The sequence below is a fragment of the Nerophis lumbriciformis genome, linkage group LG14, assembly GCF_033978685.3.
Source record: "Nerophis lumbriciformis linkage group LG14, RoL_Nlum_v2.1, whole genome shotgun sequence".
Lineage (NCBI taxonomy): Eukaryota > Metazoa > Chordata > Actinopteri > Syngnathiformes > Syngnathidae > Nerophis > Nerophis lumbriciformis.
The window spans coordinates 34,569,524-34,597,296 of NC_084561.2; the positions used below are offsets into that span (position 1 = coordinate 34,569,524).

Below are 27,773 nucleotides of genomic sequence, written 5' to 3' on the forward strand. Positions count from 1 at the left end.
CCATGAAAGCGCTAAAACATACCGGTGTAGTGACTTTACATTATTCACCCAAGGAACTTTAGTTATTAGAGCGTTCTGGTCGGCCGGTTTTTCACGGGACACATTTCCGATGTTGTTGTTGCACTAGTGAGCCACGGATGAGGAGATGCTGCTCCATTATTGATTTAAGTAAAGTCTGAATGTCATTAAAACAGTTAGCTCCATCTTTTGCCACTTCTTCCACTCCCGTCCTTGCACGCCACAACAAATATGACGAAGAAAAGACGCTGCCGAAGATGAGCCATGTAATTAAGACCGCCTACAAAACGCCGCATCCTGAAGCGACTGTCAGAAAGTGACTTGAAGATGATCTGTAAAACATAATCTATGCAACATTTTCACCAAAGAACCACCATCACATGTTATGTAGACCACAAGATAGTGTTTTCAATTTAGAAAAAAAAGATAATATAACTCCTTTAATGCGCCCTATAATCCGGTGCGCCTTTTGTATGAAAATAGACCTGACTAGACTAGGGATGTCCCGATCCAGGTTTTTGCACTTCCGATCCGATACCGATAATGTTTTTGCATTTCCGATCCGATACCGATACTGACCGATACCGATACTGACCGATACTGGCCTATCCGAGCATGTATTAAAGTTTAAAGTTATTTAGCCTACTTAGTTGTCAGAATCATGTTGAAAAGGGTTTTAGTACTCTTGATAACAACTAGCCAGCTGAATTAGGGGAGTTTGAATAATACACAATGGTTGGTAACAAGAAACTGACCTGTTTATTCAAGGATAAACACAAAATAGACAAAATTATACATGACAAACAGAAATGGCATCATTGAACTAGGGCTGGGCGATATGGCCTTTTTTTAATATTGCGATATTTTAAGGCCATATTGCGATACACAATATATATCTCGATTTTTGCCTTAGCCTTGAATGAACACTTGATGCATATAATCACAGCAGTATGATGATTCTATGTGTTTTGATTGATTGATTGAGACTTTTATTAGTAGGTTGCACAGTGAAGTACATATTCCGTACAACTGACCACTAAATGGTAACACCCCAATAAGTTTTTCAACTTGTTTAAGTCGGGGTCCATACAGATATATACTATCAGATATATACTATCATCATAATACAGTCATCACACAAGATAATCACATTGAATTATTTACATTATTTATAATCCAGGGTGTGGAGGGGGGCGCCGGATACAAGTGTCAAAAAGACAGCCAAAAGAGTTTGATATGAGAATAAATCTAAAGTTAAAATATAGGGTAGAAATGCTCCCATTTGCATTTTGATTTTAAAAATTTTCTTTCAAGGCTTGCATGTCTACATTAAAACAATCTTCTTCATACTGCATTAATATATCCTACTTTTAAACTTTCATGCAGAGAAGGAAATCACAACTAAAAAAATCACTAATTTTTTCATACGGTGTTGATGTGGAAATTTTTGCCTCAGCATTTTGATGGTGTGGGCGTGTGGCACCGAATGGAGATAAGCGCCTCGACAGACGTCACAATATTTGAACAATGATGACGAAAACTGTTTTCTCTGTCGTGTCCGTGTGTCGAAAATTGTTATGCGCTTATTTTTTTATTAGATTTTGTGCGTGGCATAGATTTGCTATGCGCAGAGGACGCTTAAACAGTGCGCAATTGCACAGGCGAGCACCTTAGAGGGAGCGTTGCTTGCACGGCTGCGCTAGCATCACAGCTAACGTTAGCCATGCTGCTACCTCTCTGCTCGGGGAGGACGTATACGTATGTGATGTATGACGTGACAGTATGTGACGTATGTCGTGACAGTATGTGACGTGTGTAAGAAGGTGCACTTGCTGTCTGTGAGAGGGAGACACAGGAAAGAGTGAGAAGAGCCTGTCGTGTAATGCCAGCAGCTAAAAGCAACTGCGTGAGAATTCACAGACCTGTGGATGTGTTGAAGGTGTGCTGGAAAATGCGGAACGGAAATTACGGAGCAGCAGAAAAGTGGAATGTATTATTTAAATCGGTGCGTTGGAAAACACGGACCGGAGTTTTTTTTAAACTGGATCTGGATCGGCATTTTCCCATGCCTTGCCGATACGCAATTTTTGGCAAATATCGGCAGCCGATCCGATATTTAGATCGGATCGGCTGCCGATATTTGCCAAAAATCCCTAGACTAGGCCCACTCATCGGCAGTGCGCCTTTTAATCCGATGCGCCCTATGGTCCGGAAAATAAGGTACATGTTATCTATCACCATTATTGTTTGTCATTAGGAAAATACACACATTATTTTCTGTATATTAAGAATTAAAAGTAAGTTTTGTCAGATTTGTTTGATAATTGTATTATGCTCAGCCATCTCAACTGTTTTCTAAAATGTCTTGACATTATTATTAAAAACGATCCTATCATCCATATACTTGCAAATATTACTTCAGATTCTGAGGCATTAATATGTCTCCTTGTTAGCATCGACATAATATTGTAGGCTGAGCGTTTCATAGCATTTGCAATACGATTTTTTAACCGGAACAGATGTTATTTTAATATAGATACGTGACACACAAGAGTATTTTATTAATCACTCAGGCAATAACTGTTTCTTTATTCATTATTTATTTAAAATGTATTCATGAAGATTTAAATGTAAATATACCGGAAGTATCCCAATCCGATCAAGTGTTCATTGTGGATAGTAAGATCTTTATTAGAACAGTGGCATTGATAAATATGCTTGATAAAAAAAAGTGTACAGTATATCCTCTCGTACATACTTTAGTGAGAATAGCATTCAAAAAATGCAAACACAGTAGATGCAAATCTTAAAACGGTGGAGTGCAATAAACAATAACAATATTGATGTGTGTGCATCCCGAGAAATGTTACTGCTTTTTAGAAGGTCAACAATAACAGCATAACTCGCATACTCACTGACATTTGCAAAGTTGTTTTCCATACATTTTTTGATTTAAGTTTGGATTGCCACAAAATGATTTAGTGCCACCTGTTGCCCTCGCTTATAAACACATTATAATGGGACTGTCTGTGAATGTAGCTTGTCGTTCCGAACTCCGAACAGTAGAGGGCATCGTAACTGTTCTTTAACACACCTCATACGCAGCTGTCAGACAGAGAATGTTTTGACAATTTAGGGATTTTGTGACTATATTTAGCAAGTATTCAGACCCCTCTTGTTTTCCAAAGAAGTGACAACAAAACTGGCAACTTTTTGGGTCTTATAGAACATATTAAGAGATTCGAACGTGAAAGTATGTATCCTCCTTTACAGCTGGTGCTCCCTCCGACCTCCCTCACATGCAAATAAACACAAAAATAAGCAACAGGAGTTAATTTGTATTTATAAACACATTTGTTAAAAATACATGCAAATTAGACGATGATGTAATGATCATCCCATCACCAGCCCCTGCAACCCAAAGCCATAAACCCAAAACCAGTGAAGTTGGCATGTTGTGTAAATCGTAAATAAAAACAAAATACAATGATTTGCAAATTATTATTTTTTTTGCAAATAATCATTAACTTGGAATTTAATAGCAACAATACATTGCAAAAAAGTTGTCACAGGGGCATTTTTACCACTGTGTTACATCGTCTTTCCTTTTAACAACACTCAGTAAACGTTTGGGAACTGAAGAGACCAATTTTTGAAGCTTTTCAGGTGGAATTATTTCCCATTCTTGCTTGATGTACAGCTTAAGTTGTTCAACAGTCCGGGGTCTATGTTGTCGTATTTTACGCTTCATAATGTGCCACACATTTTCAATGGGAGATTGCTCCAAAACCTGTATGTACCTTTCAGCATTAATGGTGCCTTCACAGATGTGTAAGTTACCCATGCCTTGGGCACTAATACACCCCCATACCATCACAGATGCTGGCTTTTGAACTTTGCGCCTATAACAATCCGGATGGTTCTTTTCCTCTTTGGTCCGGAGGACACAACATCCACAGTTTCCAAAAACAATTTGAAATGTGGACTCGTCAGACCACAGAACATTTTTACACTTTGCATCAGTCTATCTTAGATGGGCTCGGACCCAGCGAAGCCATGGTGTTTCTGGGTGTTGCTGATAAATGGCTTTCGCTTTGCATAGTAGAGTTTTAACTTGCTCTTACAAATGTAACGACCAACTGTAGTTACTGACCGTGGTTTTCTGAAGTGTTCCTGAGCTCATGTGGTGATATCCTTTACACACTGATGTTTGTTTTTGAGGCAGTACCACCTGAGGGATCAAAAGCCACGGGCATTCAATGTTGGTTTATCCAGATCCTCTGAACGTTTTGATGAGATTACGGACCGCAGATGGTGAAATTCCTAAATTTCTTGCTATAGTTTGTTGGGAAATGTTGTTCTTAAACTGTTCGACAATTTGCTTACTCATTTGTTCACAAAGTGGTGACCCTCGCCCCATCCTTGTTTGTGAATGACTGAGCATTTCACGGAAGCTGCTTTTTTACCCAATCATGGCACCCACCTGTTCCCAATTAGCCTGTTCACCTGTGGGATGTTCCAAATAAGTGTTTGATGAGCATTCCTCAACTTTTTCAGTCTTTTTTGCCACTTATGCCAGCTTTTTTGAAACATGTTGCAGGCATCAAATTCCAAATGAGCTAATATTTGCAAAATATAACAAAGTAAATATCTTGTCTTTGCAGTTTATTCAATTGAATATAAGTTGAAAAGGATTAGCAAATCATTGTATTCTGTTTTTATTTACGATTTACACAACGTGCCAACTTCACTGGTTTTGGCTTTTGTACATTGCAGTTCTAACACTACATACTTCTTTCTTTTTTCCACCAATAGCGTCACTCTCACACCCAGTTATGCCTAAGGTGTCTTTGCTGACTGTATGTCATTTAGAAACACCACCATGAATAACATTACTGACTAGGGCTGCACGATTAATCGACATCAAATCAACGTCAAGGTTTTAATTAGTGCGATAAATAACTGCGAGAGGCTGAAGGTTTTTTTGGTTTTTTTCTCTACTCTGACCGGCATTTGTGTGACAGACATGTTCGCCAATCCTCGTTTGTTAGTCTGTCCCTTCAAACAGAGGAGAAAGAGGTCTCACTCTTTACATCACTCGCGCATTGACTTAACAGTAGAATTAACTGAACACAGCGAGCCCTCTTTTCAGTCATTTACAATCTTTGTCTTGGCGGGCGCCAGATTTACACACACAGGAAGCACAGACAGCCTCCCTACTCATGACTCGCCGGTGAATTGTGCCGCAAACACAAGTTAGGAGGAAAAAAATGTAGGAATAATTCAGCTTCAAATTGGATTGGTAATACGCGCCCATCAACACGGACGAACGAGCGAGAATGCCGTGATCGCGCGATGGCAACACACAAAAAACCGTCTGACCTTGTTTTCCCAACTGTGAAAAAAATGCGCTTTAAGAAGTTCAATATTTAAGTAACATTTTTGCTTACAGAAATTAGTGCATCTTATTTTTTGTTTATTTATTCAGGATGATTATTTACCTTCCAATTACAGTACAATGATAAACAATTCTACAGTAATGAGTAACAAAAGTGTATATCCTTTTAAATAGTTACTTGCTTTTGTATTATATATTATGATTACATTACATTATAATCACTAGAGATGTCCCATAATGGCTTTTTTGCCGATATGCCGATATTGTCCAACTCTTAATTACCGATTCCGATATCAACCAATACCGATATATACAGTCGTGAAATTAACACATTATTATGCCTAATTTTGTTGTGATGCCCCGCTGGATGCATTAAACAATGTAACAAGGTTTTCCAAAATAAATCAACTCAAGTTATGGAAAAAAATGCCAACATGGCACTGCCATATTTATTATTGAAGTCACAAAGTGCATTATTTTTTTTAACATGCCTCAAAACAGCAGCTTGGAATTTGGGACATGCTCTATTTGAGAGAGCATGAGGAAGTTGAGGTGGGGTGCGGGGTTGAGGTGGGGGGTAGGGGGTAGCGGGGGGTGTATATTGTAGTGTCCCGGAAGAGGTAGTGCTCCAAATTATTACTTTAAAAAAGTAGTTTTATACTTGTGAGTGTTGATGACACAGCTTTGCAATAGTTGATATTCTAGTTTCAAGCATGTTTTACTCAATATAGGTCATAAAATCTCAGCAACAAGCTGTAATATCTTACTGAGATCATTTAGGACCAAAACCCTTAAAACAAGTAAAACACTCTAACATAAAATCTGCTTAGTGAGAAGAATTATCTTATCAGACAGAAAATAAGCAAATATCACCCTTATTTGAGATATTTCATCTTACTTAGATTTCAGTTTTTGCAGAGCTTGCATATTTGACTGAAAGTGTCTTCTTGTCTCTGCAGGACAATAAAGTTGCCGGCGTAACCGACTCCACCAGAATTATGGGATATTCCTTCCTGTGCCCATCAGTAACCCCCCGGCCACATGTCTCCACGGTAACGCTCACCCCACAGGATGAGTTCATTCTGCTGGGCAGCCGAGGCCTGTGGGACATGCTGTCTCCCAGCGAGGCGGTGGAAGCCGTCAGGAATGTTCCAGACGCCCTGGCCGCCGCAAAGAAGCTTGTGACTTTGGCTCAGAGCTTCGGCTGCTCCGACAGCCTCAGCGCTGTCGTGGTGCAGCTCAGTGTCGCCCGAGACCGCTGCAGCTGCTGTGAGCCGCCGCCTCCGTCTCCGGGTCCGGGTTCGGGCACACACCCCTGTTCGGCCAGCGGCGACGTGGGCGGGGTAGCGCCGCTGCATGCTTCTTCGGGAACTGTCAGCGAGTCGAGCGAGTTCAGCATGTCTGAAATGAGCAGCGAGGTGGGCTCCACAGCTTCGTCTGAAGAGCCACTTCTCCAAATGGAGTCGTCTCATCCCAACCTGGCAGGAAGGAGCGGCACGCTTCGAGTCGCCCGCGGCACCGGGAGCTTCCAGAGGCAGTGCTCAGGAGCGCTGTCCGACAACGGGCTCGACAGCGAAGACGAGGAGCCCATTCCTGGGGTCTTCTCTAACGGGAGTCGCGTGGAGGTTGAAGCTGACGTCCACAGGGGTCTCCTGCATATGTCCTCGTCCACAAGGGTTCCTCAATCCATCGCTCCCGGCCGTGAACTTTCACCTCCCCCCGAATTCCTCAGTGCTCCGTCCTCCCCCTGCCTCGGCGGGGAGACTCGATCGGGCACTCTGGGCCGCAGGGCCCGAGCGAACGGTTCTGTCGCCTGCCAAGGGAGGAACCAGGATGTCATCGAGGAAGCGGCAGACGCGCCCGTCAGGAAGCAAGGAGGCTACTTCAATGCTCCCGCCCAAGCGGACCCTGACGATCAGCTCATCATTCCACCCGAGCTGGAGGAGGAAGTGCGGCAGATGATCCAGCAACAGGAGCAGATGGAGACTTCCAACCAGCAAGCACCCACCTACCAGAAACCTGTAGACTATTTCATCACACCGCTCTAAGAGTCTAGATGTAGCTCACTTTCATTCATTTTCTACTTCGTCCAAAACCTCAGAAGACTTTTTTTTTTTTTTATTTGCTCTTTTTTTTTCTACAGTTAAATCTACGCCCCAGAAAAGTCAATGCAATTTTTTACAAGTCATGTTAATTAAATCATCACATTTAGTTATTGGATGTGTTACAGTACATTTGACTATGGTACGTTTTTGGTTGACGCTCACATCGTTTGGCCCCGGTTGTCAAGTCAGCCCCTCCAGGATTTCACAGGCCTCTTTTTGAGAGAGTTGCGGCCTTAAAATCCTGACAAGGGAAGTTGCGGTAGAATTGCAGGAGAAAGTGAAAGGTGCAAGAAAATGTTGTTTTTGTGTAATTATGAGAGAAAGATCTGTTGAAGTAATTCATGAACAAAGATTAAGAAAAGCATATTACACATAAATAGCAAAATAGGCTTTATTCAAATAATTGTTATTCCTGCTAGGGTTTAAGCCTGAGGAAAAACATGTTCACAGTTAAAAATCAATTATGCAGAAGACTACACAATGCACATAAGTAACAACTTACTATAAAAATGACGCCTTACACAAGCTGTGCACTGACTTCTCTTATGTAAGCGTTTGTTTTATAATCTCCTGAAACGACGTACTTTAATGAAACATGGTAGAGGGGTCATTTTCAATATATTCTGTTTCTAAACTATATCCACAATCTTAGTATATTTACCAATGTTATTTTACAGTTAGTTTCATCTGCAGGCTTTTTTTTTTTTTTTACAAGTGTGACCAATTGACACAAATTTGTGCAGAGTTGGCAAAACAAACGCCACCAAAGGCTTCCTTATTGGCCGCTGTCTGCATCAAAGTTGCACATTGATCGTGAACTTTCATCTTTGTTACAACACATTGCTTGCAGAAGATTGGGAATTTTTTTAGTACAATCTACAGCGGAGATTATAAAAGGATAGATTATCACACTTCAACAACTCTGTTAATGTAAACAAAGAAGTGCACCATGCAGAAACCCATCTGATTGGTTAGACGAGTACTAGGGAAACATTTAATTGGCAGAACAATTGCAGGGATTGGACAAAGTTTCTACGTTGCACATCATTTTTGGAGTGGTTAAATTTGCGAGAATTAGAGCAATTGCAACATCTCGAAATCCTGGAGGGTCTGGTTAGTTTAACTCCAAAGAGTTGCAAAGTCTTAAAGTGACCTGGTCACTGATTCATGCTATTGTTCTCTGAGAGAAAAAGATGTATTTCAGAAGGCTGTTATTCCATTTGTGTTACAGAGTGGTGAGTAAATGCTGAACAAGAGGATCTGACTGTTCCGATCTGACTCGGTGAATGTTCTCAGAACTGTTACGTCATTCTCAAAAACTTCACAGGGAAGCTCTTAAAACATGTAAGTTTCCTGACAACTCCATCATGTTGACTGATGTCTTTAATAAAGATGGTCATGAAAACCTAGATCCCGATTTTAAAACTCATGGTTTTATGATCAGTGAGGCAACATCTGGTGGATTCGCTGCTTTGTGGCTCGCCGTCATCTTCAAATCTGGTATCAGAACTAGGGATGTCCGATAATGGCTTTTTGCCGATATTCCGATATTGTCCAACTCTTAATTACCGATTCCAATATCAACCGATACCGTTATATATGCAGTCGTGGAATTAACACATTATTATGCCTAATTTGGACAACAAGGTATGGTGAAGATAAGATCCTTTTTTTTAAATTAATGAAATAAAATAAGATAAATAAATTAAGAACATTTTCTTGAATAAAAAAGAAAGTAAAAAAATATAAAAACAGTTACATAGAAACTAGTAATTAATGAAATGACTAAAATTAAGTGTTAAAGGTTAGTACTATTAGTGGACCAGCAGCACGCACAATCATGTGTGTTTACGGACTGTATCCCTTGCAGACTGTATTGATATATATCGATATATAATGTAGGAACCAGAATATTAATAACAGAAAGAAACAACCCTTTTGTGTAAATGGGGGAGGGAGGTTTTTGGGGTTGGTGCACTAATTGTAAGTGTATCTTGTGTTTTTTATGTTGATTTAATTCAAAAAACGATACAGATAATAAAAAAAACTATACCGATAATTTCCGATATTACATTTTAAAGCATTTATCAGGCCGATATTATCAGACATCTCTAATCAGAACCCGTTTGCTAACGTTCACTTTTGTTCGGTAATAAAATATTTTAATCATCTGACAAAAGACTGTGCAGTAAAAACATACCGGTAAGTAAGACATTATCCAGCAGCTTTTGTGACTTCCAAACAAATCAAACCAAAATGCTGTTTAGCTTAAACAAATTGGTTATGATTTTAATCTATTTTTACCAGCTCAGATTTGACAAAAAGCTTCTAAAATAAACTTTAAACATTCGTGCGGCACGTAAAATACCATCTTCTCTTCGGGTCAATACTGTATTTGGAGCATGTTCATACAGACGTGGTTTCGGCCCTCAGTGGAGCCCTCTGCGGGTGGGAGCGCGGCGGCTCTCGCTCCACCTCACGGCGTTTGCGCTCTTGCAAGTAGCGCTTTACCCTACGGATGGTTTGGAAGGTGAGCACCGTTCCGGCGGTATACAAGCAAGCCGTGATGAGTCCAAACAACGCCACGGCTGCGTCCCCGCCGCTGACGTCACAGTTCATCCAAGTGTACCCGTTCCGTGCGTACAGCCGCTCGCGCTGCGTGCAAACATCAGTGGCGTTGACCCGCATGACGAAATGCAGATAGAGACCAACAGCCACCACGTAGGCCACGGCCCCCACGGCCTGGAACACCAGCGCTCCGTAAAGAAGCCTACGGGACATACGGTGGGGGGGCTTGTTGCCCGCGACGACAAACAGGAGCGAGACCACGCCCATCGTCAGGCTGAAGGCCACGCCGCCGTAGATTCCCGGCGCTCTCATCTGGCCGAACTGCGCGTCCAGTTCCCGCACCTTCTGCAGCTCGGTGCCCTGCAGGTTAAAGTTGGAGTTGATGTCGAAGCCGCCCAGGCCGCCCATGGCGGACAAGCCCGACATTGCCATCTGGGCGGCCACCACACAGATGAGGACCAGGGCGTTGGTCAGCACCGAGCAGATCAGAACCACGCCTAAATTGTGCAAGACAGAAAACATTCATATTACTTCAAACGTTCTTCACAACTGAATGAATTCCTTTGATTGATTGAAATAAGTATTTAATCGCTTTGTGGCCATGAAGGACACAAACTCCCCTGTTCAACAATGTACCCATTACAGGTCCTGTCTCGTCCATTTTGTAGACCTGCACAAGACTGGAATGGGGTCAAAGACCATCAATAGGAGACTTGGTAAGAAAGACCTACACTATATTGACAAAAGTATTTGGCCACCCATCCAAATGATGAGAATCAGGTGTCCTAATCACTTGGCCCGGTGTATCAAATCAAGCACTTAGGCATGGAGACTGTTTCTACAAACATTTGTGTAAGAATGGGCCGCTCTCAGTGATTTCCAGCGTGGAACTGTCATAGGATGCCACCTGTGCAACAAATCCAGTCGTGAAATTTCCTCGCTCCTAAATATTCCAAAGTCAACTTTATTATAAGAAAAGTGAAGAGTTTGGGAACAACAGCAAGTCAGCCATGAAGTGGTAGACCACGTAAACTGACAAAGAGCGGTCAGCGGATGCTGAAGCGCATAGTGCAAATACTTTCTGCACAGTCAGTTGCTACAGAGCTCCAAACGTCATGTGACCTTCCAATTAGCCCACGTACAGTACGCAGAGAGCTTCATGGAATGGGTTTCCATGGCCGAGCAGCTGTATCTAAGCCATACATCACCAAGTCCAATGCAAAGCGTGGGATGCAGTGGTGTAAAGCACGTCGCCACTGGACTCTGTGGGGCGGTATAGCTCGGTTGGTAGAGTGGCCGTGCCAGCAACTTGAGGGTTCCAGGTCCGATCCCCGCTTCCGCCATCCTAGTCACTGCTGTTGTGTCCTTGAGCAAGACACTTTACACACCTGCTCCCAGTGCCACCCACATTGGTTTAAATGTAATTTAGATATTGGGTTTCACTATGTAAAAGCGCTTTATAAAAATAATTCACTTTACTTCACTCTAGAGCAGTGGTTCTTAACCTGGGTTCAATGGAACCCTAGGGGTTCGGTGAGTTGAGCTCAGGGGTTCAGCGGAGGACAAAACACACCCGACTCATCGTGTAAATAAAAACTTCTCCCTATCGGCGTATTACGGATACGGCAACAGCAGAAGTCACACTGATTTGCAGGTGTGTAATTTGTTGTGAGTTTATGCTCTGTGTTGGTTTTGTTGTTTGAACAAGGTGATGTTCATGCACGGTTGATTTTGTGCACCAGTAAAAAAACATGGTAACACTTTAGTATGGGGAACATATTCACCATTAATCGGTTGCTTACTAACATGCAAATTAGTAACATATTGGCTCTTAACTAGTCATTATTAAGTACTTATTTATGCCTTATTCTGCATGGCCTTATTATAACCCTAACCCGAACCAAATAACTCTAGATTAAGTCTTTGTTACTTAGAATATGTTCCCCTAGTGTCCAAAAAACTCTAAATTAAGGCTTTGTTACTTAGAATATGTTCCCCTAGTGTCCAAAAAAACTCTGAATTAAGTCTTTGTTACTTAGAATATGTTCCCCATGCTAAAGTGTTACCAAAAACATATAACTTCGTCTTGAATTTGAAAAAAAACATTTTATTTTTCACTAAAGAAGGGCTCGGTGAATGCGCATATGAAACTGGTGGGGTTTGGTACCTCCAACAAGGTTAAGAACCACTGCTCTAGAGCAGTGGAGACGCTTTCTCTGGAGTGATGAATCACGCTTTTCCATCTGGCAATCTGATGAATGAGTCTGGGTTTGGAGATTGCCAGGAGAACGCTACATTTCGGACTGCATTGTGCAGAGTGTGAAATTTGGTGGAGGAGGAATTATGGTGTGGGTTTGTTTTTACAGGAGTTGGGCTTGGCCCCTTAGTTCCAGTGAAAGGAACTTTGAATGCTCCAGGATACCAAAACATTTTTGGACAATTCCATGGGATGGCACTTCAAGTTCATATGTTAGTAAAGGCAGGTGGCTAAATACTTTTGGCAATATAGTGTAGAATGTGTTCATCCATGGCAATACAGGTTAAGTCTGCTCTGAAGCTTTATATAAAATGTCACCTTGTGGGGAAAGGATGCCTGACAAAAAGAGATGCTGCTATTTGCCTTTTTTAACTGATTAATGATCTTTTGATTACTTTACCACAGCTGTGTCTCAGTTAGGGCTGCAATGTGAACGTGAGTGTGAATGTTGTCTGTCTATCTGTGTTGGCCCTGCGATGAGGTGGCGACTTGTCCAGGGTGTACCCTGCCTTCCGTGTAGCTGAGATAGGCTCCAGCACCCCCCGCGACACCAAAAGGGACAAGCGGTAGAAAATGGATGGATGGATCATCTAGTAAATCGATTCGGAAAAAAAAAAAGGGTTTTGTTACTCTGATGATTCATTTATTAAGGTAAAAAAAAAAAAAAGCACAAGACTGCCCCATGAGAGCGGTCCACCTATCGGTGATGTCGCCTGTGTGTTGCATATAATTGTATCTAAGTTATGACAAAAACTTTGTGTTGAAATAAGTTCCCGGCGAGAAGACCAAAAGCTGTCTTTGAACCTACCAAGAAGAAGGCTTGTAAAACTCCACTGCACTGCAAAAAGTCAGTGTTCAAAAACTAGGAAAAAATATACAAAAATTAGGGGTATTTTATTTGAACTAAGCAAAACTATCTGCCAATAGAACAAGAAAATTCGGCTTGTCAAGACTTTCCAAAACAAGTCAAATTAGCTAACCTCAATGAACCCAAAAATACCTTAAAATAAGTATATTCTCACTAATAAGTGCACTTTTCTTGGTAGAAAAAAAAGAGACATTTTTACTCAATATGTTGAAAAAATTCTTAAATTAAGTAAATGCTCGTGCCATTATCTTGACATAATGATATGCACCCAGCATCATGATTTTTTTTTTCATGCTTGAAATAATAATAATAAAATATTACTTTAAAAAAGTAGTTTTATACTTGTGAGTGTTGATGACACAGCTTTGCAACAGTTGATATTCTAGTTTCAAGCATGTTTTACTCAATATAGGTCATAAAATCTCAGCTACAAACTGTAATATCTTATACTGAGATAATTTAGGACCAAAACTCTTAAAACAAGTAGAACACTAACATAAAATCTGCTTAGTGAGAAGAATTATCTTATCAGACAGAAAATAAGCAAATATCTCCCTTGCAGTGTGGACAACAGAGAAGAGAAGCTGTTAAAGGGTTTGCCATCATTTATTTTTCTTGTTAATATTACAAAAATATTTTTTAAGTCGTTTTTGTTTACAAACTTAGGGAGTAAGACCACTTAAAAGAAAACAAATAGCCGAGGTTAAAACGATCTCCATCCACACGAATGTAGTTTCAAAACTGTCTCGGCCTACACGCAAACGCATACACTTCCTGTCATGCATATTTTGTCCAATCAGAATTCTGGAAAAGCAGCCACAGCTGACTTGGTAGCATTACGCCTCTGTTAACATGTTTATTGTGATATACTAGATGTACATTATCTTTACAATCCGCCTACAAGGAGACAATATGAATGTTTTTTAAGGACTGTGCCTAAAGCGCACATGAGCTGCTGTGAAAACACAGACACTGGTGGAATAATCACATTTAATCATACATTATCTTTAAAATCAGCGCACACTAACAAGCAGCTCAGGATTTTTAAGTGCCTAAAGCGTGCGTGCACTGCTGCACCAAATAAAACCAACACTCCTGGAATTATAACGTCAATATAGTGATATATTACATGTGCAGTGAAGTTGACTTGATCTTTAGCATCACTGACAAGGAGCCAGACTACATCTTGGTTTATGTTTCAGGCATCTGGGCCTATTATAAAACGCCTTCATGATCTGTTTATGAGGGTTAAAACAAAGTTTTCCCATCAGTTGGAGGTCCAACTGGGCTCTTATCCAAAACAGCTGGCCCATTTTAATGAGTCTTTTCATGAAAGTCGAGTGAAAGTTGCAACAAGTTTACGTTTAAACCTACAATACGTCCTCTTAGTGTGTTTGAAGGGGAACTGCACATTTTTTGGAATTGTCTCTATCATTCACAATCCTTATGACAAGAATACATGTTTGCCTTTTTTTCATGCATTGTAACTCGTAAATAAATGCTAGCAAGAGTCAGCTATAAAAGGAGGTAATGGGATTCCGATTCAGGACTCAAGGCCCGGGGGCCAAATCTGGCCCACCACATTATTTTATGTGGAAATAATATTCGTTAATAAAATGCTTACTTACTAAATATATTTGTTTTTTCCTTTTGACATTAAAAATCATGTACTGCATGCAATTGCATATCTTTTAAAATGCAATATTATCCAAATGAAAATATCATATGTATTCCAAAAATATTTTGTGTTAAAATAAAGATAAATACTGTACTTAAATATTTGCTTGACTTATGATTTCAAAACAAATTAACAATCAAATTGCCGACTGTAAAATTGACAATAGATTTTACGGTTAAATTCCGCCTAATGAGTTTTTTACCGTAAAAAATCAACTTTGGTACTGTTTTTTTCCCCCAATATGCTGTACAGTAAGACACTAAAACATTAAAAAACTAACAAAGTAAACATTAAAACAAGATTTTATGGTAAAAAAAACAACTTGCAACTCTGTTGCTTGAATTGAACCGCTAAAAACAGTGGTATTGTTTTTTCTATTCCATTTATTAAATTTTTTTTATATGCTGTAAAAAACACTTATTTTACTGAAAATTCTGGTGACTAAGCTGACAGTTTTTAAATATTTTTTTGCTGCTTATGTAAAAAAATATATTGTTATGGAATTATATATATATATATATATATATATATATATATATATATATATATATACATATACATATATATATATATTATAATAATATATGTAAATGCGGCAATCCACCTTTTTAAACATTCATTTTCGCGTCAAAATAATACTTCCATGGTTTTTAAAAAAATATATATTCATAAAAATACGAGCTTTCGTTGCAGGTACAGTTTTCCCACGTTTAACGTCGGGGTTACGTTCCAAAAAATACCCGCTTTAAATGAAATCCATATAGGAGAAGTTGCTCTCTCATGTGTTTTTGTTCATTGTATATTTATTTCGTTTACACTGTTTTTTCATTTACAGTTTTTTTTTTTTTTTCGATTACAGTATTGTACAGTATATGTTTTTTCATTTCTTATATGTTTTAAGTCTGTAAAATCCTAACCACACACTTTATCAACTCTTTTCAGACAGGCATTAACATTTTCTCACATTTCTCTCGTTTAAACACTCTCAAAGTTCAAACCTTCGTGGATAAAAAAAAAAAAAAGTACATACTTATTAATGGAGTTGAGGTGGCATTAGTAACATTTCGCTGGAATGTATTGAGATATTGCAGTGCTAGCACACACAGCCTTGAAAATCTGTAAAGAGGAATAAACTGAAATCCTTCCTGAGATGTTTGCAACCCTGGTGACCACATTTGACCTCTGTGCTTGCCAACGAGGGTTCCTCCACACAAATCCGTAACACAGTACTTCCTTGGCCTACAAGTTTAATTGTTTCTGTGATGGGGCTGGTTACTCAACATACTGGTAACTTAAATCAATGTTGAAATGGATTAACTTTGAATTAATCCGTGCTGGGATCCCAAAATACCACCAACATTTCAACAAGCTTTTTACTTTTACTTATAGAACTTCTAGAATATTATATGAAAATTCTACAAAAACTGTACAATAGAAGGTACGATAAACAGCTAGAGTACTTTTATGGTGTGATATAATAATCATGTTCGGCAGACCTGGGCAAATTAAGGCCAGGGGGCCACACGCGGCCCGTTAAGCTTTTCAATCCGGCCTGCCAGACATTCCCAAATAATTTTTTTAGATCTTTAAGATGGAAACTGTAGCTGCCATTATGATGTGCAGTGATGTTTTCAAATTAGCGTAAGTCTTGAACTATACAAAGTATTTCAATGGTTGGAATCTGCGCTTTTGCATGGTATACTAGTTACTATGGTAATCTAAGTCAGTTTTTACAAGTTCTAAAGCTTAGTGATGTATCAGATTGTAGGTGTTTTTTTGTTTTTATACTTTGTGTTCATGTTTTACTGTGTTTGTTGCATTTTTGTTGCGTTTCGCTTAATTGTAAAATATGTCGATCAAGGGGAGGTGTGACGTTCATACGTTGTCAATATTCAGTGTTTTATCGACATAGTTTATATTGTAAATCCCACATTCTTTATTTTCATGTACATTCTGGGTGTCTCATTCAGTAAATAAAACGTAAAATTCCATTCCGTTTTTTAAGGTGGTCTGTCATTAACGTATTTAGCTTTCAATAAGACATTGTGAGGTTTTGTACTAGTGTTCCTAAAAATCAGATATACCGGGCCCCAGAAACATTTTTCTCTAAATTTGGCCCGCCAGAGTCAAAATAATTGCCCAGGCCTGATGTACGGCCTTTACCTTACAAAAAGAACTGACTTCTATATAGGGCTGCAACAACGAATCGATTAAATCGATTAAAATCGATTATAAAAATAGTTGGCGATTAATTTAGTCATCGATTCGTTGGATCTATGATATGCGCATGTGCAGAGGCTACGTTTTTTTTTTTTTTTTTTACCTTTATTTATAAACTGCAACATTTACAAACAGCTGAGAAACAATAATCAAAATAATAGGGGTGTAACAATACGTGTATTTGTATCGAACTGTTTCGGTACGGGGGTTTCGTTTCGGTGCGGAAGTGTACCGAACGAGTTTCCACACGGACATATTAAGTGGCGTACTGCACGTTGTGTAAACAATACTTAAAATGCCGGACATTTGAGGCATTTAAGAAACTTCGCCCTGACAGCTCCGCAAAAGAGGACATGTCCGGTGAATAGAGGACGTATGGTCAGTCTATCCTAGCCCGTTAGCTGCTAGCATGAAACCGAGGCTAGGTCCTGACCATACGCCCTCTTTTCACCGGACATGTCCTTTTTTGCGGGGCTGTCGGGCGGTGTTTCTTAAATGCCTCAAATGTCCAGCATTTTGAGTTAGGGTTGCGTGTATTTTCGATATACGTTCAGGGTTAAGAAGGTTAAAAACACAACAAATTGTGCGTGCAGCAGCATTCGTGAGGGAGGGGCGGAGACAAAGAGAGCGAGAGAGTTGTGATACACGCGCATGCGTCGTCAGGCTCTGCTTTTTATCCATACATTTATCAGATTTAATTTTTTATTATCTATAGCAGGGGTGTCAAGTGTGCATTTTTGTAACATTTTCCTTGTTTTATTTGGCAAGTTGAAAGAACATGGCACCATGTAATACTGGAAAGGATATAAATGTAGTCTCTTTTATCCGATTATTAATCGATTAATCTAAGTAATAATCGACAGATTAATCGATTATCAAATTAATCGTTAGTTGCAGCCCTACTTCTATAGTATCTCCTTACAGCTCTGTCTCTGTTTTTTGATGATTTTGTCCTTAAATTCAATGTATATCATCCGCTTTTTGTTCCCAGCACTGTACCTCACTCCCTTTCTTTGCTCCCATGGTTGACAAGACAACGTTATGTCTTGCAAAGCTATATGCAAGGAAGATGCTAGATGTTATGGTCGGATCTCACGGTTTTCCCTGTAACATTCGCTTGGTGGGAAGGTTCGTAACTTGAATTCGCAACCAAAGCAGTCAGTTTTGTATAGTGACTGGCTTGTTTTGCTCTTTCAATGACAGAACTCAATCATCTAAGAACAAATTACTATTCAACTACTCTCTGCATCTCATATAGCAGATGTTTACCTCATCACAGTGACAAAGAGGTGGCAAATGCAGGAAAACCAGTTGGGCCAGCGTTAAGACAGAGAATCCAGAATGAAATTTGAATATTGAAACCAGTCGGTCCCCCAATACTGCATAAAGAACGTCCAGTTTTACCTCTCCTGGAGCACATGTTTGTGCATTTGGAGTCCTGACGTTCAACACCCTGCGTACGTGTGGGCGGATGATCGGCTTCTCTGGAATAGTACGGGTGTTGGGAAGAGGCTCTTGAAAACACACAAGATGTCAAAAAAAATGACATCCATTCATTTAGTGCGTCAATACTACAGATGCAGTCTTTCAAGTCAGTAATGGTTTGCATCACTTTGTCACAAATGTATATTTTCAAGCATGTATCAATGTAGCCATAGACTGCAGTGGTATAGAACTGCACAAATATTGTACTGAAAGGTGTTCCTACCACATATCAGTCATCGATACTAGTAGAGCGTTTTTAGTATGATGCAGATATTACAACCATGGCAGTACTGTACAATGTTGTAGAGGTACTTAATGTGCATACAGTATTTAACACAATTCGACATAACTATTGTTTACACCTGTCAGCTGACGAACGCCCCGCATCGTGTGGCTCACGGGGCTGCCGACGATCGCCATTCCTCTCTCGGTGGCCTGGCTTTGATCGGGTTGGTTGGCTCATGGCTGTGGACTGAAAAAGATACGGCTAGAATCTGAAATGACATTTGGATATCAAATAAACTACACTGCAAAAACTGAAATCTAAGTAAGATTAAATATCTCAAATAAGGGTGATATTTGCTTACTTTCTGTCTGATAAGATCATTCTTCTCACTAAGCAGATTTTGTGTTAGTGTTTTACTTGTTTTAAGGGTTTTGGTTCTAAATGATCTCAGTAAGATATTACAGCTTGTTGCTGAGATTTTATGACCTATATTGAGTAAAACATACTTGAAACTAGAATATCAAGTGTTGCAAAGCTGTGTCATCAACACTCACAAGTATAAAACTGCTTTTTTAAAGTAATAATTTCTTATTTCAAGCATGAAATAACAAAACATGACTTTGACACAATTGTGTCTCATAATTAAAACAGATGACAGTCAAATGGACTTTGCTGTTTTATTTTCAATGAAACAATAGAACATACGTACTCATATAGTAGTACAGCTGTTATTAGCGAGAATATACTTATTTTAAGGTATTTTGGGGTTCATTGAGGTTAACTAATTTTACTTGTTTTGGAAAGTCTTGACAAGCCAAATTTTCTTGTTCTATTGGCAGATAATTGTGCTTAGTTCAAATAAAATACCCCTAATTTTTGTTTTGTTTTTTCTTGTTTTTGAACACTGACTTTTTGCTGTGTATCCAATATTAATCAAATTGTAGGAATACATCGAGGAATATGTTTAGGTGACTGAACTTTGACCCGGCTCCTAGAATTTAGGGACTGTCAGAATCTTTGGCCAACTCACGATTCGATTACGATTCAGAAGCTATGATTTGATTAAAAATCGATTATTGATGCATCTTTACATTTATTTTCGCTTCACCAAATAAGCCTTTATCACTTGCAATTAAAAAAAACAAAAAACAGTGCATTTGTAATAAGAAATTCCCATCACATTTTTTAAATGTCCAGTTCAGTTTCAGTTTATTTCGAACATGCATACGATACAATGTAATGCATCACATATGAATAAAAATGAGTGCAAAACTGCAACAAAAGTGCTATATAATAAAAGGAGCTGGTCGCAGTGAGGTGGCTCCTTGCAGTCAGCCAAATTTTAAAACTTTATTTTATTTACGCTGTATCGATCCGTTGTGGTGAAGAAGGAGCTGAGCCAGAAGGCAAAGCTCTCAATTTACCAGTCGATCTACGTTCCCATCCTCACCTATAGTCATGAGCTTTGGGTTATGACCGAAAGGACAACAGGGGGGGGTCACCCACATATGCGGTCCTCTCCAAGGTTTCTCATAGTCATTCACATTGACGTCCCATTGGGGTTGTGAGTTTTTCCTTGCCCTTACAGTATGTGGGCTCTGTACCGCGGCTTGTGCAGCCCTTTGAGACACTTGTGATTTAGGGCTATATAAATAAACATTGATCGATTGAAGATCACGGGTACAAGCGGCCGAAATGAGCTTCCTCCGCCGGGTGGCGGGGCTCTCCCTCAGAGATAGGGTGAGAAGCTCTGCCATCCGGGAGGAGCTCAAAGTAAAGCTGCTGCTCTTCCACATCGAGAGGAGCCAGATGAGGTGGTTCGGGCATCTGGTCAGGATGCCACCGGAACGCCTCCCTAGGGAGGTGTTTCGGGCACGTCCGATCGGTAGGAGGCCACGGGGAAGACCCAGGACTGGGAAGACTATGTCTCCCGGCTGGCCTGGGAACGCCTCGGGATCCCCCGGGAAGAGCTGGACGAAATGGCTGGGGAGAGGGAGGTCTGGGCTTCTCTGCTTAGGCTGCTGCCCCCGCGACCCGACCTCGGATAAGCGGAAGAAGATGGATGGATGGATGGAAATCAATAACTGATGTTTACTAATTTTTTTAGTCCTTTTCCGAATTGGGATGCATCTAAAAATGTATTATTTCCCTCGCCTCTAGTAACAATATACTGTAATGTACAGGTAAAAGCCAGTAAATTAGAATATTTTGAAAAACTTGATTTATTTCAGTAATTGCATTCAAAAGGTGTAACTTGTACATTATATTTATTCATTGCACACAGACTGATGCATTCAAATGTTTATTTCATTTAATTTTGATGATTTGAAGTGGCAACAAATGAAAATCCAAAATTCCGTGTCACAAAATTAGAATATTGTGTAAGGCTAATACAAAAAAGGGATTTTTAGAAATGTTGGCCAACTGAAAAGTATGAAAATGAAAAATATGAGCATGTACAATACTCAATACTTGGTTGGAGCTCCTTTTGCCTCAATTACTGCGTTAATGCGGCGTGGCATGGAGTCGATGAGTTTCTGGCACTGCTCAGGTGTTATGAGAGCCCAGGTTGCTCTGATAGTGGCCTTCAAGTCTTCTGCGTTTTTGGGTCTGGCATTCTGCATCTTCCTTTTCACAATACCCCACAGATTTTCTATGGGGCTAAGGTCAGGGGAGTTGGCGGGCCAATTTAGAACAGAAATACCATGGTCCGTAAACCAGGCACGGGTAGATTTTGCGCTGTGTGCAGGCGCCAAGTCCTGTTGGAACTTGAAATCTCCATCTCCATAGAGCAGGTCAGCAGCAGGAAGCATGAAGTGCTCTAAAACTTGCTGGTAGACGGCTGCGTTGACCCTGGATCTCAGGAAACAGAGTGGACCGACACCAGCAGATGACATGGCACCCCAAACCATCACCCAACCATGCAAATTTTGCATTTCCTTTGGAAATCGAGGTCCCAGAGTCTGGAGGAAGACAGGAGAGGCACAGGATCCACGTTGCCTGAAGTCTAGTGTAAAGTTTCCACCATCAGTGATGGTTTGGGGTGCCATGTCATCTGCTGGTGTCGGTAAGTAATATTCTAATTTTGTGACACACGGAATTTTGGATTTTCATTTGTTGCCACTTCAAATCATCAAAATTAAATGAAATAAACATTTGAATGCATCAGTCTGTGTGCAATGAATAAATATAATGTACAAGTTACACCTTTTGAATGCAATTACTGAAATAAATCAAGTTTTTCAAAATATTCTAATTTACTGGCTTTTACCTGTATGTATTGTATGATTGTACAATGTACTATGAAGTTCAAATTTGAATGACAATAAAAAGGAAGTCTAAGTCTAATATTCGACAATCGAAAAGGCTGCTGATGTTTTATCCACTTGTCCAAGTGTTCCCAAACAGGAGACTGACGACTGAAGAGGGTTTGCAAGCTCTGGCTTCTCTTTGGCACTATCGCAAGCCATGACTTCCGCTAGCCCACTGCCTCTTATACTGTATTTGTCAGTAGACTTGATATCCATTCATCCATTTTCTACCGCTTGTCCCTTTCTGGGTCGCAGGGGGTCACTGCAGCCTATCTCAGCTGCATTTGGGCGGTAGGCGGGGTACACCCTGGACAAGTCGCAACCTCATCACAGGGCCAACACAGACAGACAACATTCACACTCACGTTCACACACTAGGGCCAATTTAGCGTTGCCAATCAACCTATCCCCAGGTGCATGTCTTTGGATATGGAAGCTCTAAATGTTACAACATGGCGGACGGGGGGGAAGATGCAGTCAAAAGTGGCTTGGCACGTACTGTAACCAAGACCGCCCACAAAATGGTGCATCCTAAAGAGACTGTCAGGTAACGGCTTGAAGATGGTCCGTAAAACATTATCTATTTTCACCAAAAGGACCACCACCACCATTACATGTTCTGTAGTGTTTACTTCTGGGTCTTTTTATTCACTTACTTTCCTTGCCGACGACAAATCTTTTATTTCATTCCTGTCCCAAACTTCTCCATATCACCACTTTGTTAGCTATGTATACATGTGTTCCTGTCTACTTACTACTTCTACTGGGTAAAACAGGGAGCCTGTTGATTAGATTAGATTGTATCGTAACGTGGGCAACGACATTGGTGATTTGGGACAGCAGTACAAGTAGATAGTGTTCACACGGGCGTCTTTGGGCTGACACCCAGGGGCCATTTTGACAACATATTCAGTGTTTCCCCCAGGAAATGTGTTAGTTAAGGTGGGAAGGGGGTGGGTGGGTGTAAGGACCGGTGTAACTCGGCCTGTCGCCATCATGTCTCCACCTCGTCGCTGCCACCACAGCCTGGGGGGGCAGTAGACTACAGACTGCGGTGAAGTAGGCCGGCTTCGTCGCGTGAAGAAGCCTACAACTTTTGGTTGTGTTTTCCGCTCCATTTGCTGAATGGCGATATACGATATATATCTCCATATTTTTTCCGTAAAGTAAAAACAAAACAGTTCTAGTTACCTGAAATACTAAGTACGTCATTATTATAACTTAGTAATTTACGAAGTCAAAATAATGGCTTACAAAGTCAAATTAATGACTTACTGTAAGTAAGCTTTTGCAATAAGTGTTTGAAAAAAAAGAGTTCAAAGTGGGGCCACATGCTGTTCATCTCATCATGCTTAATTTATTACAGCATTTGGGAAGCCTGTAGTTGATTTTTATTTCGTAAAAGTTATATTTGTATCAACATGTGATAGCAGGGACCCTGCCATTCAAAACTAAGCTGCTACATTACTCATGATTAATGTAACTATAGCTGAAAAAATAATACAATAGCAATAGGAGAGACTATTCTTCCCTGAACACCATGTAGTTCATGTAGGCTTTATGATGCAGTTACATTATTATATCAACTACCGCCTTGACAACTATTTGTTGTCAAATTAAAGTTAAAGTACCAATGATTGTCACACAAACACTAGGTGTGGTGAAATTTGTCCTCTGCATTTGACCCATCCCCTTGTTCACCCCCTGGGAGGTGAGGGGAGCAGTGGGCAGCAGCGGTGCCACGCCCGGGAATAATTTTTGGTGATTTAACCCCCAATTCCAACCCTTGATGCTGAGTGCCAAGCAGGGAGGTAATGGGTCCCATTTTTATAGTCTTTGGTATGACTCGGCCGGGGTTTGAACTCACAACCTACCGATCTCAGGGCGGACACTCTAACCACTAAGTAGGCCTAGTGGCCGCCTTAACAACAAAGCGCTGCGGGAAACCCTGATATTGCTCTGCTTCGTGTAGCCTTTGCGTATGCAATCTCCCAGATCGCTAGCACTATGATTACACTAAGGAGATGTACCGTATTTTTCGGACCATAGGGCGCACCGGATTAAAAGGCGCACTGCTGATGAGCGGGTCTATTTTCATACAAAAGGCGCATTAAAAGGGGTCATATTATGATTTTTTTTCTAAATTAAAAACACTATCTTGTGGTCCACATAAAATGTAATGGTGGTTCTTCGATGAAATTGTTGCATAGATTATGTTTTACAGATCATCTTCAAGTCGCTTTCTGAGCGTCTCTTCAGGATGCGCCGTTTTGTGGGCGGTCTTACCTACGTGGCTCACCTTCGACAGCGTCTTTTCTCCCCGTCATCTTTGTTGTAGCGGTGTGGCGTGCAAGGACGGGAGGGGAAGAAGTGTCAAAAGATGGAGCTAACTGTTTATGACATTCAGACTTTACTTGAATAAATAACAGATCAGCATCTCCTCATCCGTGGCTCAATAATGCAACATCAATGCTGGAAATGTGTCCCGTGAAATACAGTTCGACTGGAAAACTCTAATAACTAAAGTTCCGTGGGTGAATTAGACTTAGAGACTTAGACTTAGACTTCCTTTTTATTGTCATTCAAATTTGAACTTTACAGTACAGATAAGAACAAAATGTAATTTCATTAGCTCATGGTAGTGCAGGATAAAAAAGCAGTAAGATGCATATATAAATAAATAAATAAATAGGTTACTGTACAGATAAATATATTGCACTTTTTCACATGCATCCACGTTTATGGGTGTATGTTATATTGTCGTTTTTATTCCAGCGAGTTAATCCATTTTGGGGGGAGTTGAGGGGATTTTTCTGATGCATTCAAGAGTCTTACGGCCTGAGGGAAGAAGCTGTTACAGAACCTGGAGGATCTGCTTCGGAGGCTGCGGAACCTCTTTCTAGAGTCCAGCAGTGAAAACAGTCATGTAAACAATTATGTAAAACAAATTGTTTTACATAATTATGTAAAACAATTATGTAAATCCACTACAGTTTTTAGCGCTTTTATAGCTAGTCTACTGACAGATATAAGTAAGAACTTTACACTACTTTATATTAGAAATGGCAACAGCGGAAGGTGAACGCCACATAACAAGAAGATAGAGAAAAATAAGAAGCTTATCGACTACGGACCACAATGGTGGACACGTGCACAGTTTCAGTACTTATGCAGATCCCAAATACACATCAGCAGGTACCAGAAGGTAAGAAAAATTGGTTTTGCATAATATTGCGAAACAAAATGCCAGATAATGTCTGCTAATAGCTGCCATTTTGTGGTCCTTATACACACACCATAATAATACTTGTATGTTTAATGCAACGACAATCCATCAAGCGGTGCGGCTTCATAGCTTACCGAAGTCGTACTAAAGCATTTTGACCTACTCAGTGGCCTAATGGTTAGAGTGTCCGCCCTGAGATCGGTAGGTTGTGAGTTCAAACCCCGGCCGAGTCATACCAAAGACTGTAAAAATGGGACCCATTACCTCCCTGCCTGGCACTCAGCATCAAGGGTTGGAATTGGGGGTTAAATCACCAAAAATGATTCCCGGGCGCGGCCACCGCTGCTGCCCACTGCTCCCCTCACCTCCCAGGGGGTGATCAAGGGTGATGCAGAGAACAATTTTGCCACACCGAGTTTGTGTGTGACAATCATTAGTACTTTAACTTGAGTTTTTAACTTTAACTTGACAGATTTTTAAGTGTTGTGTGTAATGTTATATATTTTCTCAATGGAACATTTAAAGTTTATATCTGGTCACACTTATCATTACACCATGTACCAAATATAATCGCTTCGAGGTCGGTAAGCACAACCAGAATTATGTACATTAAGCGCACCGGGTTATAAGGTGCACTGTCCATTTTTTTAGAAAATTAAAAGGATTTTAAGTGCGCCTTATAGTCCGAAAAATATGGTATTCATGGATTCAATATTCTTTTAAATAGATGGATATTGTTTCATTGATGTTCTGTTACTACGATTTTTGTTTACGTTGTTCCAGGACAGGGGGGAAAACCCCCCTCAGCCCCAGGGTCCCCCCTTTAGGTTAAGGTGGCCCTGAGTTGACCAAAGTAATCAGTTTTAATTTAAAAAAATTCAAGTTTTTCCAATTAAATTCAGTTTGCAAAAAAAAGTTAACATTAACTTCAGCAAATCTAAGACAGAAATGTATTAATGGTCCGCAACAAAAGGAAAAAAAGCTGAAATTATGTCACAAAAGTAGTTCTTCGTAGGCTATAACTGTTGAATACTGTATGTCAAATCATCCAAATGTACTCAAACATGAAATTATATCAAGAAAACTGAGAATTATCAGAACGTTTAGCGGCGAGAGTACACTTCTGTGCGACTCCACACACCTGGCTTTAGGAGGCGTTTTCTGTCAGCAAACAATAGATTAACCACGAAACGTTCGAACAAGTGTGCTCGAAGTTGAACGTGTGTGTGCTTAAATATTACCTTTGACTGGGAAAGAAAGAAGGTTGAAGTCGGTGTTCGAGCAATGTAGTCCAACTAGGTCGCCATTATTACCTCCGCTGCGGTGCAGGTGAGAGAGAACCCCGCCCTCTCTGGGAGGGGAAGCGGAAGAGAAACTAGAAACTCTTCATAAATAGCGGTCCTTAAAAAACATTGTTGTGGTGTTTTGTAAAATAACTTAAGCCATAGCAAATGTTTTGTTCCTTCCGACATATTACAAGCCATTGAGGAACAACATAACGTGTATTCTGCTCTCGGGCAATGGTGCGTTCAGGTCTACTTGTGAAATCAGAATACTGCAACTCCTCTAACAAATGTGGTTGGAAGCATTTCTGTATTTTTTATTCAGTATTTGTGTGCATTCATTCATTCGGACGGAAGCTCAGGCAAACCATTAAATAACTAGAAGAGGACATCCCTGAAGGAATTGCGTGTGAATGCTCCAATGCTGAAGTTGAATTGAAATCCTGGAAACATTTTTTAGAATTGTTGTAGTAGAGCACACAATTTCCCAAACAGGCTGAATATTTTGAAGTTGGAACAGTTTGAATTAGAGATGTCCGATATTATCGGCCGATAAATGCTTTAAAATGTAATATCGGAAATTATCGGTATCGGTTTCAAAAAGTAAAATGTATGACCTTTTTAAAACGCCGCTGTACGGAGTGGTACACGGACGTAGAAAGAAGTACCTTTTTAAAGGCATTGCCTTTGCGTGCCGGCCCAATCACATAATATATACGGCTTTTCACACACACAAGTGAATGCAAGGCATATTTGGTCAACAGCCATACAGGTCACACTGAGGGTGGGCGTATAAACAACTTTAACACTGTTACAAATATGTGCCACACTGTGAACCCACACCAAACAAGAATGACAAACACATTTCGGGAGAACATCCGCACCGTAACACAACATAAACACAACAGAACAAATACCCAGAACACCATGCAGCACTAACTCTTCCGGGATGCTACAATATACACCCCAACCCCGCCCACCTCAACCTCCTCATGCTCTCTCAGGGAGAGCATGTCCCAAATTCCAAGCTGCTGTTTTGAGACATGTTAAAAAAAAAAAAAGCACTTTGTGACTTCAATAATAAATATGGCAGTGCCATGTTGGCATTTTTTCCATAACTTGACTTGATT

At 40.2% G+C, this 27,773-nt stretch overlaps 3 protein-coding genes across 6 annotated transcripts in view; 2 read left to right on the forward strand and 1 right to left on the reverse strand.

The window, feature by feature from the left end:
* Nucleotides 1-8,528, forward strand: part of LOC133616386 (PH domain leucine-rich repeat protein phosphatase 1-like) — a 52,779-nt gene extending 44,251 nt beyond the window's left edge. The window contains exon 17 of the mRNA XM_061975568.2: nt 6,376-8,528. Within this exon, the coding sequence (XP_061831552.2) occupies nt 6,376-7,464 (1,089 nt within the window). The 3' untranslated portion in view covers nt 7,465-8,528. The remainder of the gene's footprint in view (nt 1-6,375) is intronic.
* The window catches only part of lg14h8orf82 (linkage group 14 C8orf82 homolog), a 28,719-nt gene continuing 8,470 nt past the window's right edge, over nt 7,525-27,773 (forward strand). The window contains exons 1-3 of one of the 2 annotated variants that reach the window (XM_072914702.1): nt 7,525-8,865; nt 10,758-10,805; nt 12,456-12,558. In XM_072914702.1, the coding sequence (XP_072770803.1) occupies nt 8,808-8,865; nt 10,758-10,805; nt 12,456-12,558 (209 nt within the window). In that variant the 5' untranslated portion in view covers nt 7,525-8,807. Of the gene's footprint in view, nt 8,866-10,734; nt 10,806-12,455; nt 12,559-27,773 lie in introns of both variants that reach the window. The other variant, XM_072914703.1, reaches the window with a different exon arrangement.
* LOC133616389 (MARVEL domain-containing protein 3) lies at nt 9,656-26,879 on the reverse strand. 3 transcript variants are annotated; one of them, XM_061975578.2, is made up of 4 exons: nt 26,602-26,879; nt 18,960-19,069; nt 18,517-18,626; nt 9,656-10,586 (listed from the first exon to the last, which is right to left on the reverse strand). In XM_061975578.2, exons 2-4 carry the CDS (start codon nt 19,058-19,060, stop codon nt 9,928-9,930), a joined length of 870 nt encoding a protein of 289 aa, XP_061831562.2. In that variant the 5' UTR covers nt 19,061-19,069; nt 26,602-26,879; the 3' UTR covers nt 9,656-9,927. The 3 variants fall into 3 exon arrangements, with proteins under 3 accessions (XP_061831562.2, XP_072770801.1, XP_072770802.1); XM_072914700.1 differs by lacking the exon at nt 26,602-26,879 and adding an exon at nt 24,421-24,515; XM_072914701.1 differs by lacking the exon at nt 26,602-26,879 and adding an exon at nt 24,434-24,478.